A 12111-nucleotide genomic window follows, 5' to 3' on the forward strand; every position below is an offset into this window, starting at 1 on the left:
TATTTCATATTTTAGAGTCTTTGGTAGCAAATGCTTTATACTTGTTAAAAGAGGTAGAAAATCTAAATTTGCTCCTAAGACTGTAGAATGCTTTTTACTAGGATATGATTCGAACACAAGGGCATATAGAGTCTTTAACAAGTCCTCTAGACAAGTTGAAGTTTCTTGTGACGTTGTGTTTGATGAGACTAACGGCTCTCAAGTAGAGCAAGTTGATCTTGATGAGATAGGTGATGAAGAGGCTCCGTGCATTGCACTAAGGAACATGTCCATTGGGGATGTGTGTCCTAAAGAATCTGAAGAGCCTCCAAATGCACAAGATCAACCATCCTCCTCCACGCAAGCATCTCCACCAACTCAAAATGAGGATGAGGCTCAAGTTGATGAAGGAGAAGATCAAGCAAATGAGCCACCTCAAGATGACGGCAATGATCAAGGGGGAGATGCAAATGATCAAGACAAGGAGGATGAAGAACCAAGGCCGCCACACCCAAGAGTCCACCAAGCAATCCAACGAGATCACCCCGTCGACACCATCCTCGGCGACATTCATAAGTGGGTAACCACTAGATCTTGTGTTGATCATTTTTGTGAACATTACTCTTTTGTTTCCTCTATTGAGCCACACAGGATAGAGGAAGCACTACAAGATTCGGATTGGGTGGTGGCAATGCAAGAGGAGCTCAACAACTTCACTAGAAACGAGGTATGGCATTTGGTTCCACGTCCTAATCAAAATGTTGTAGGAACCAAGTGGGTTTTCCGCAACAAGCAAGACGAGCATGGTGTGGTGACAAGGAACAAAGCCCGACTTGTGGTGACAACGAATCTTGAGATATTTAGTTTATACTCCTAAGTTTGGGCTTTGGTATCCTAGGGGATCCACATTTGATTTAATTGGTTATTCGGATGCCGATTGGGCGGGGTGTAAAATCAATAGAAAGAGCACATCGGGGACTTGCCAGTTCTTGGGAAGATCCTTGGTGTCTTGGGCTTTAAAGAAGCAAAATTCCGTCGCTCTTTCTACCGCCGAAGCCGAGTATATTTCCGCAGGCCATTGTTGCGCGCAATTACTTTGGATGAGGCAAACCCTTAGGGACTACGGTTACAAATTAACCAAAGTTCCTCTTCTATGTGATAATGAGAGTGCAATCCGCATGGCGGATAATCCCGTTGAACATAGCCGCACTAAACACATAGCCATTCGGTATCATTTTCTAAGGGATCACCAACAAAAGGGAGATATCGAGATTGCATATATTAACACTAAAGATCAATTAGCCGATATCTTTACCAAGCCACTTGATGAACAAACTTAGGCATGAGCTAAATATTCTTGATTCTAGGAATTTCTTTTGATGTCTTGCACATATAGCTCATAAGTATAGCTTGATCATGTCTTTTTCATGTGCCATGACTAATATGTTTTCAAGTGAATTTCAAATCAAGTCATAGGTGTATTGAAAGGGAATTGGAGTCTTCGGCGAAGACAAAGGCTTCCACTCCGTAACTCATCCTTCGCCGTCGCTCCGAGCAACTCTCCAAGTTTGGTATAATCTTCACTCATCTGTCTTTTACCAAAGGGGGAGAAAGTAATTCAAAGGGCTTATATCTCACTCAAAGTATCCGTTTTTGGCGATTCATGCCAAAGGGGGAGAAAGTATTAGAGCCCAAAGCAAAAGGACCGCACCACCGCCTAATTTTAAAAACTAATGATTTTAAATTGGTAAATTTCAAATTGATATCTTATTGTGCTCAAAAGGGGGAGAAAGTAGTATTTTCAAAATCGATATCTTAAAACCCTCTTGAACACTAAGAGGAGGATTTCATTAAGGGGGAGTTTTGTTTAGTCAAAGGAAAAGCATTTGAAACAAGGGGAGAAAATTCAAATCTTGAAAATGCTTCGTAAAATCTTATTCATTTACCTTTGACTATTTGCAAAAGAACTTTGAAAAGAATTTACAAAAGAATTTGCAAAAACAAAACATGTGGTACAAGTGTGGTCCAAAATATCAAAAATTAAAGAAACAATCCATGCATATCTTACAAGTATTTATATTAGCTCAATTCCAAGCAACCTTTGCACTTACATTATGCAAACTAGTTCAATTATGCACTTCTATACTTGCTTTGGTTTGTGTTGGCATCAATCACCAAAAAGGGGGAGATTGAAAGGGAATTAGGCTTACACCTATTTCCTAATTAATTTTGGTGGTTGAATTGCCCAACACAAATAATTGGACTAACTAGTTTGCTCTAGTCTATAAGATATACAGGTGCCAAAGGTTCACAATAAGCCAATAAAAAGACCAAGAAAAGGGTTCAACAAAGAGAGCAAGGGACAACCGAAGGCTACCCTGGTCGGCGCACCGGACTGTCCGGTGTGCCACCGGACAGTGTCCGGTGCACCACCGGACAGTGTCCGGTGCACCAGGGAACTCGACGCCCAACTCTTCACCTTCGGGAATTTTTAGAGGGCTCCGCTATAATTCACCGGACTGTCCGGTGCACCACCGGACAGTGTCCGGTGCCCCAAGGAAGAGCAACTCTGAACTCGCCAGCTTCGGGAATCCGCTCCGCTATAATTCACCGGACATGTCCGGTGCACACCGGACTGTCCGGTGAGCCAGCGGAGCAACGACTACTTCGCGCCAACGGTCGACTGCAACGCATTAAATGCGCGTCTGCGCGCGCAGAGGAGCAGTGCACGCGCGGGTGGCACACCGGACAGTCTACAGGACGTGTCCGGTGCGCCACCGGACAGCCAGGCGGGCCCACAAGTCAGAGCTCCAACGGTCGGAACCCAACGGCCTGGTGACGTGGCTGGCACACCAGACAGTGTCCGGTGACGCACCGGCCTGTTCGGTGCGCCATGCGACAGCAGCCTCCACCAAACGGCTAGTTTGGTGGTTGGGGCTATAAATACCCCAACCACCCCACATTCAAGTCATCCAAGTTTTCCACCTTCCAACTACTTACAAGAGCTAAGCATTCAATTCTAGACACACCCAAGTGATCAAATCCTCTCCCAATTCCACACAAAGCTTTAGTGATTAGTGTGAGAGATTTGTTGTGTTCTTTTGAGCTCTTGCTCTTGGATTGCTTTCTTTCTCATTCTTTCTTGAGATCAAACTCACTTGTAATTGAGGCAAGAGACACCAATCGTGTGGTGGTCCTTGCGGGAACTTCGTGTTCCAATTGATTGAGAAGAGAAGCTCACTCGGTCCGAGGGATCGTTTGAGAGAGGGAAAGGGTTGAAAGAGACCCGGTCTTTGTGACCACCTCAACGGGGTGTAGGTTTGCAAGAACCGAACCTCGGTAAAACAAATCCTTATGTCTCACTCTTTATTCGCTTGCGATTTGTTTTCACGCCCTCTCTCGGACTCGTTTATATTTCTAACGCTAACCCGGCTTGTAGTTGTGATTAAGTTTGTAAATTTCAGATTCGCCCTATTCACCCCCCTCTAGGCGACTTTCACTATTGTTTTACTTTAAATCAACAAACATGATGAGGACAGTTATGATACGATGATGTTATCTTGATTATGATGATGAACTTGTGATACTTTAGGGGACTCAGGCTATTTCCTGAGTACCTCTCCGTAAGGACCTGTTTGTTGAGAGACCATCCGGGATAACAAGATAACAGTACAACCATGAGGGTGGAATGGGATGGCCTTAGCTGATTAATTAGATGAACTTGGCGGTGTAGTTGGCTTTGCCGGAGGGCCGTCAATGGGGGTCAGGGCATAGTGCTTGCTCTGCTAAGGGTGGGTGCCGAGGTTCATTCGATTTGGTTTTGTTAGTCACCCACCTTAGGGAGGAGTACTGTGTTTGTACGACTGGCGAAACCTAATGATCAACTGCACACCAGGGGAATCTTTTTAAAGGATACATAGTGAAACCTTACCGACTCACCTTGGTAGTGTTTGAGGGTTTGATCGACCCGAGGCAAAAAGGGATCACGGCTCATGGGTAAAGTGTGCAACCTCTGCAGAGTGTTAGAAACTAGTATATCAGTCGTGCTCACAGTTAAGAGCGGCCTTGGGATCCTCTTTGATTAGAATAAACTTTGGATACTTTATGATGATGATTAACTATGATGATTATAACCATGGTTTCTGGTATTTCCTCTTGGAGGGAGTACTTTTGGGTAATAACTAGGTTTATTACTAAAACTTGGCTTACTACTAGTAATAAATATTTAACCAACTAAAAGCAGCTGCTTTAACCTTAACTCCACATACAGCTAGTCCACTTTAGCCAAACGGGAAATTTGCTGAGTACGTTGATGTGTACTCACCCTTGCTTTAAAAACCCCCCCAACCCCAGGTTGTCCCCATTGCAATATGTGCTCAAGTGAAGATGAAGGCAACATGGAGGACTTTTAGGAGTTTCAGGACTTCGATGTGTTCTAGTTATATTTAGTGGCAAACCCCCAGTCAGCTGCCTGTGAAGGCCTTATCTTCTATGTTTCGTATTCCACACTTTAATTATGTTAATGACTGTTAAGTTAAAGACTCTATGGATGTATTTGACATCTTGTTGTAATAAAGTACCTATTTCCGCTATTTACTTTGAGCAATATGTGATGATGTCCAACTACGTAATCGTTGTGTACGTGAGTTTCTGATCCTGGCACATACATGGTTCGCATTCGGTTTACCTTCCAAAACTGGGTGTGACAGCTATATAATCGACCCTAGCAGTCGAAGGATTTGAAGGAACAGCTGGCGAGGCTGGCTTAGCGGTTGCAACGCCCCCCTCACACACGGATCGCGGCGAGCTGGTTTCGGCATGGGCGATGGTGCCTTGAAGAGAAGAACTACAACGCCCGTGATGAGATGCTGACGAAACGGTGCCACACGTGACTGACGCGGTGCACGAGTGGGCCGACAGCGGGCCTGCGTCGTCATTAGAAGAGCCAAGCGCCCGTGCCCAGCAGTGATGCATGCCATGCACGAGTGGGCCGAGGGGCGTGAGTTGGCCGAGGGGTGCGAGAAGTCCAGCTAGGCGAGCTTGGGGATTTCAGCCCAGGCGCATGGCACAACATGTTTCTTTTTTCTTTTTCTTTTCTTTTCCATTCCTATTTCTATTTTCTTTTGAATTTTAGTTTTCAGTTCAAATTTAAAATCTACCTTAGTTTCAAGTCTGTGTTGGAGTTTCAAATTACATTCAAATGCATAAGAAAAACTCCATCATGATGCATAATTTGAACATTTCATTTAGTATTCATTTTAACAAAGAGAAATGTGCTCCATTAATAGAACACATAATCTAAATAACACTAGTATTATTTCTTGAATGACTCAAGTATGGAGAATCCCATATTAGGGTTTACAATTCTCCTAATTATGCTAAGAACTGGCATATGTGCTCTTACCCTGGTCACCCAAAAACTTCACGAATTTGGGTATCGTAGTTCTCTGTGGATATGGGTGATAATCAAATCGATTTTTGTAAAGCCTCCGATATGACTGCCCCACTAGGGATCATGCTAACTCCGAACTTACCTCGGAATGCCCCGACTAGCTCTTCCCTTACTATGTGAATGGCGGTCGATGGGAGTCCACCGGCTCTCTGGTCCAAGATATGTGTGGTTGTTTGGATATTGATATGTTGTTTTCCTCCCCCATTGGCTTGGGTTTTGTGGTGTATTAATGCTTGCCCTATGCGGCTCATATGACTGGTCATTCCTTTTCGGCCTTCTAGCAGGGGTTGGAAAGTACTCACCCCCACATGTTTGGGATATTATTACAGTGATGAGGTGCTGTAGGATGTGATGGGAAGTTTAGTTGGGACGGATGTGGATTTGGGTAATAATCCTCCTCATAGGGCTCTATGAACTCTGCGCCGGACTATCCGGTTAGATATGCGGACCGTCCGATAACGTATTCGGACTGTCCGGTGCTATACGCGGATGGTCTGAATGGATCGTTAAGGGTTTGCGCAGTACGTGGCGGCTCAAGTGCGGATCTCGGTAATTCGCTTCTAAAAACAGGACCGGCCGTCGCTGGCCCGGACGGTCCACGCTCATGCGTGGATGGTCTGGCCATGAGTAGATCGGTGGGTTTACTCCTGATTTGCATAGGAGGTTATGGTTGTCCAGGGTATGTGTCTATTGGTATCCCGTAAAGGGGTTGTGACTGGTCATGACACCCTGTAACCAATGAATCACGCGTATTTTTCCCCGAGTCAACCTCGTGCGAGGGAAAGTTTGCGACGGTAGATTTATCAAACACACGCACTAGCCTTTTATAATCATTTTTGCATACCCCCTATAATCTGTTGCATTTGGTCTCCCTACTCATCTATGTAAGTTCTAAGAGATTGGATTTTGTTTGTTTCGCTTAACTTGGGGTAGCTGAAGTAGGTCGGAGCGAAGCCAGATCGCCCGTTGTCGAACGACCTAATTGTTTCTATCCACTTTAAAGTTGGCTAGGAACTTTGCTTTTGCTTCCTTGATCAGCTGCTCCTGGTGCTTCTCAAATTCCAGCTATTCTTCAGCCGGCAATGTTTCATAAGTCGGCTCGATGATGTTGCTGGGGAAGACGTCAGAGCTATCTTTTGAACTGGCCATTGAGGGCCGATCTGATAGGTCTTCACGCGATTTCCGAGCGGAGTCGAAAAAAGTGTGTTGGCGTCGATCCGGGCGCCAATCACTATGACGAGAACCAGCGGTGGTGGCGCCAAAAAATGCGTGGGGCTGGTGAGGATTGGGTGGGTCACCTAATAATAGCCTTAGCTTGCTGGAGAGTTACCTGATCATGTGATAGTGTGTACGTAGCTTCTCCTCGTAGCCGCGACCTTCGGCGCGCAACTCTCCGCGCCACCCAGCACCCACGGAGAGCAAACATGAGCGAGAAGACGAGGGGAGGACGCGTGCGAGGAAGGAGGGGTCCGACATGAGTCTTCTCCCCGTCTCCCTCCCATTGCGCCTCGCTCCCTCCCCTCTGCCCGATCGGTGTCCATGGCGTCGTCCCTCCTCGTGTGCCTCGTCTTTCTGTCCGCGGCTGCGGCCGCCGGCGCTGTGACCCCCCGCCGGTCCCTCGCGGCACAGGCGAGATCAGGCGACATTGCGTCCCTGGCGGCTGGGAGCCCGATGGTGGCAGGGCTCATGAACGAACGGCTCAAGGCCCTCACCACCTCCTTTGCGCAGCAGATGGGCAGGGAGTTCCACTACTGCATCAAGAACATGTAATGAATTGACCACCACTACTTGCATTGGCTTCCAAATTGTTCATGCATGCTTTGCTTGCCAAGAGAATAAAAGTAATAAAAATACAATGCAGGGACCGGGAGTGGAACACTGCCTTCAATTTCTCTTCCGATCCCGCCTTCCTGACAGCCTGCATGAAGGAAACCGACGGTAAGATTATTGGTAGCTTTTATTTGTCAAAATTTTAAGCATGGATATTCAATTCATAGCTGCTCCATGCGTGGATCCATCCATCACCGCCACCAGGTGACCTACCGCAGCGCGTGTGCACGGCCGCAGAGATGAAGTTCTACTTCGAGAGCTTCCTCGAAGGCAACGGAAGGAAGAACTACGTGAGACCGAACAAGAACTGCAACCTTACTTCATGGATCGACGGGTGTGAGCCTGGATGGTCCTGCAGCGCCGGCAAGGACCAGGAGGTCAACTTAAAAGACGCCGTCAACATCCCGTCCAGAACCCTTGACTGCCGAGGTTGCTGTGCTGGCTTCTTTTGCCCTCATGGGCTCACTTGCATGATACGTAAGTAATAGGAAGCCTAGCTACTGCCCTCAGCATGTCCTGCCAGCAATAATGGTCTTGTGATATATATATATCTATCTATTCACTTCACAGCATGTCCTCTGGGAGCCTACTGCCCTCAGTCCACTCTGAATAAAACAACTGGAATCTGTGATCCGTAAGTGCATGCGTATATATATAGTTGAAATAATGTGTATGAGAGCGGTATTGATAGATATGCATGCAAACACTCTTGGTGCAGCTACCACTATCAACCACCTGCCGGGAAGCCGAATCACACGTGTGGCGGTGCTGATAGATGGGCGGACGTCGTTAGCACCGACGATGTTTTCTGTCCACCTGGCTACTACTGTCCAAGCACAGTGAAGAAACTCGATTGTAGTAGTGGGTAATTCTATCTATCGAATGCCTCAATGATTTGATATTATAATTTGCATGCAGACGACCAACATTGCACAAGTACGTACATCCTCCTTTCCATACTAACAAATGTAAGTTAATTTGCAGGTTCTATTGTCGGAAGGGTTCAATTTTGAAAACCAGTAAGTTAACATACAGTTCTTTCACATACAAACTCTGATAGATAATACTTATAGCTAGCTTTTCATATACTTAGAGCTTTGTGCTCGTGGAAATTAACCAACACAAGCTATCAAAGAGCAGGGGCTGAAATCCAATAATCAAATATCTTTCTTATGATTATTATACTGTAATTTGGTTTGGTATGCTCTTAACCGTTTTATATATTCTAAGTGGTCGCCTTTTCTTCAACTCAATTGCATTGCAGAATGCTTCCACAAAGGAAGCTGTAAACCAAACTCCACAAATCAGGACATCACCATATTCGGTGCGCTGCTTGTGGTACGTACTCTTCATGCATCTCGCATTTCAAAGAGTATGATGTCTTTCAATGAACCAAATTAAGTCGGATGGTTCTTCATGTACTGTAGGGTGCTCTGAGTTTGGTGCTGTTGATCATTTACAACTTCTCCGGACAACTCCTGATGAACCGGGAGAAGAAGCAAGCAAAATCTCGGGAGGCTGCTGTGAGACACGCTAGAGAGACCGCCGTGGCCCGTGAGAGATGGAAAACAGCCAAAGACATCGCAAAGAAGCACGCCGCAGGCCTGCAGTCGTCGCTGTCCCGCACGTTCTCACGCAAGAGAAGTCTTAGGACACACGAGTCGAGCAAAGGAGGCACCGGTGCTGGTCTGCCTTCAACAAGCGGTGACCAGACGACGACGAACGAAGCAGGAGGGAAGAAGGAGGATAGCCATACTGACATGGCGCGTTCGACTGAAGACAACCCTGAAAAGGGCGAAGGAGTCAGTGTGCAAGTGGGGGGAGGAGAGAAAAAGAAGACCAAAGGGAAGCATGCGCATACCCAGAGCCAGATTTTCAAGTATGCGTACGGGCAGATTGAAAAGGAAAAGATGATGGAACAGGAGGCCCAGAACCTTACGTTTTCAGGAGTGATATCGATGGCCACCGATGAAGATATCAAGAAAAGGCCCACGGTTGAGATCGCTTTCAAAGACCTCACCCTGACACTGAAGGGGAGCAAGAAGAAGCTTCTGAGGTCAGTGACGGGAAAACTCATGGCTGGAAGGGTGGCTGCCGTGATGGGCCCATCAGGCGCCGGAAAGACCACGTTCCTGAGTGCGATTGCCGGCAAGGCAACAGGATGCGAAACGACAGGGATGATACTCATAAATGGCAAGACGGAACCCATCCGCGCGTACAAGAGAATAATCGGCTTTGTCCCGCAGGACGACATCGTGCATGGGAACTTGACAGTTCAGGAGAACCTCTGGTTCAATGCAAGATGCAGGTATGTCGTGAACTGCTGCAGCCTAGCTTGCTGCTTGCATTGGTAGTACTCTCTTCTCATCAGCTAGCTAGCTAGCTAGAAAAATTTAACACTGAATGTTTCTTGCATTGCACATGAACCAGGCTCTCCGCTGACATGTTAAAGGCCGATAAGGTTCTTGTCGTGGAGAGAGTGATCGAGTCCTTGGGGCTGCAAGCAGTCCGTGATTCCTTGGTGGGAACTGTCGAGCAGCGAGGCATCTCGGGCGGCCAGCGCAAACGAGTGAACGTCGGGCTAGAGATGGTCATGGAACCCTCGGTCTTGATCTTAGACGAGCCGACATCAGGCCTGGACAGCGCCTCGTCCTTGCTTTTACTTCGTGCCCTACGCAGGGAAGCTCTCGAGGGTGTCAACATCTCTATGGTCGTCCATCAGCCCAGGTTGTTTATTTGCATTGCAGATTCATCTTCTTGCTTGCTTGTATTTGTATGATGCTGGTTTATCAGCTATATATAACTCGAGTGGTTTTACTTGCAGCTACACACTGTACAGGATGTTTGACGATCTGATACTTCTGGCGAAAGGCGGCATGACTGTGTACCACGGGCCTGTGAAGAAAGTGGAGGAGTACTTTGCAGGACTGAGCATTGTGGTGCCGGACCGCGTGAACCCACCGGACTACTATATCGACATCTTGGAAGGAATCGTGAAGCCGGACGCAAAGGAACCAGTCAATGTGAAGGATCTCCCCATCAGATGGATGCTGCACAATGGGTATGAAGTCCCCCGGGACATGCTGCAGAGTGCCTCTGACTCAGAATCATCTCTCAGAGGGGAAAGAGGCCATGCCTCGGGAAGTGACGCTGGCCAATCTATTGCTGGTGAAGTGTGGGGTAATGTCAGGGACATAGTTGGGCAGAAGAAGGATGAGTATGATTACAACAAAACTTCTGAAAACCTGTCGAATCGACGTACTCCTGGCATCCTTAGGCAATACAAATACTACCTGGGGAGGTAAGTTATTGCACTACTTTAATTTCACCGTTGTACTGGGAGGTAAGTTAATTTGCTTATTCGTCAGGTGTGGCAAGCAGCGGCTTCGAGAGGCTCGAATACAAGGTGTTGACTATCTCATACTTGGCCTTGCCGGTATATGTCTGGGCACACTCGCTAAAGTGAGCGATGAGACATTTGGAGCGCTTGGCTACACGTACACTGTCATTGCTGTGTGTAAGTTTTATACGCTTCAATCTGATGAACAATGATCAGAACTTCGTTCATTAGCGAATGTATAATAGAATAAGTTGCTGTTGTTGGCCGCCGCGCGCAGCTCTGCTGTGCAAGATTGGGGCCTTGAGATCGTTCTCGCTGGAGAAGATACACTACTGGAGGGAGAGAGCGTCCGGCATGAGCTCGCTGGCATACTTCCTGTCCAAAGACACGATAGATCACTTCAACACGATAATCAAGCCCATCGTCTACCTCTCCATGTTTTACTTCTTCAACAACCCAAGGTCATCGATCTGGGAGAACTATGTCGTCCTTCTTGCGCTCGTCTACTGCGTGACGGGGATTGGATACACCTTCGCCATCTTCTTCCAGCCAAGTTCTGCGCAGCTGGTGAGCGATCTAGCTAGCTGGATATATATAGCTAGATGTTCTCTCCATGTTTGACTAATTTGTCCTTGATCGTCACAACAGTGGTCGGCGCTCCTTCCGGTTGTTCTAACCCTGATAGCAACCCAGCAAAAGGACACCTTCTTCGCAAACCTGTGCTACACAAAGTGGGCTCTGGAAGCATTTGTGATTGCAAATGCGCAGAAGTATTCCGGCGTCTGGCTCATAACACGCTGCGGCTCGCTGTTGAATAGTGGCTACGACATCAACGACAGAATCCTCTGCATAGTGGTTCTTGTTGCCAATGGTGTGATATTCCGGTGCGTGGCATTCTTCTGCATGGTCATCTTCCAGAAAGACTGATGGATGAGCGCTGATGTACTTGTTTGTAATGACATGTTACAAGTAGAATGAGCACCGTCGTCCTTGTAGATAGGCTCACAAGCAAGTTGATCGTAAGAAGAAACAAAAATGATAGAAGTATTCTCGGTGTTATGTGTAGTCAGTAAAATTTTCTATTTTCAGAAAGGGAGCTATAATGGAGGTACAGCGGATGTGGCTTCAAAAATACGGTGCTCCACTACTCACTCCGAATTAACTTTTTTTGGTTAGCTTGTTGAATGGAACGTGGGCTGATCAACCAGCACTTCATCCCTGGCAAAACATGTCTATCCCTATCTATCTATCTACAACTAAAACATGTCTAGGAGAATCGTGAAAAAAAGGAAAATAAGGGAATATTTGGTGTGGTGCCTAACTTACTACAGTTTATCATGATTAAGGTTGGACATATTTGACTTGTTTAGACGTGTGTTCAGTTTGTAGCACGATTTTTCCCAATATCGAAGATCTCATTGATAAAGTTTTCCAAATGTTAGAGGAAAACATAAGAAACTCGAAATACATCACATCTTGAGCTATTTTGTCGATTAGGGGGAGAACGTCG

General features: G+C 46.6%; 1 protein-coding gene across 1 annotated transcript; it reads left to right on the forward strand.

Moving 5' to 3' along the window:
• Positions 1 to 6763: 6763 nt before the first annotated feature.
• On the forward strand, positions 6764 to 11814 carry LOC103638541 (ABC transporter G family member 28). The gene is made up of 13 exons (XM_008661425.2): positions 6764 to 7197; positions 7293 to 7369; positions 7466 to 7738; positions 7832 to 7895; positions 7980 to 8126; positions 8246 to 8280; positions 8526 to 8599; positions 8689 to 9569; positions 9692 to 9988; positions 10086 to 10562; positions 10630 to 10778; positions 10879 to 11168; positions 11250 to 11814. Exons 1-13 carry the CDS (start codon positions 6971 to 6973, stop codon positions 11526 to 11528), a joined length of 3270 nt encoding a protein of 1089 aa, XP_008659647.1. The 5' UTR covers positions 6764 to 6970; the 3' UTR covers positions 11529 to 11814.
• The last annotated feature ends 297 nt before the right edge of the window (positions 11815 to 12111 follow it).

This window comes from Zea mays, chromosome 9, assembly GCF_902167145.1.
Source record: "Zea mays cultivar B73 chromosome 9, Zm-B73-REFERENCE-NAM-5.0, whole genome shotgun sequence".
Lineage (NCBI taxonomy): Eukaryota > Viridiplantae > Streptophyta > Magnoliopsida > Poales > Poaceae > Zea > Zea mays.

Excerpts from the sequence above, each read along its gene's own strand:
- LOC103638541 (XM_008661425.2), top strand. The coding sequence starts at position 6,971 with ATGGCGTCGTCCCTCCTCGTGTGCCTCGTCTTTCTGTCCGCGGCTGCG. Across the intron at positions 7,896-7,979 it reads ACAACTGGAATCTGTGATCC|CTACCACTATCAACCACCTG; the intron begins GTAAGTGCATGC and ends CTCTTGGTGCAG. Across the intron at positions 10,563-10,629 it reads TACAAATACTACCTGGGGAG|GTGTGGCAAGCAGCGGCTTC; the intron begins GTAAGTTATTGC and ends CTTATTCGTCAG.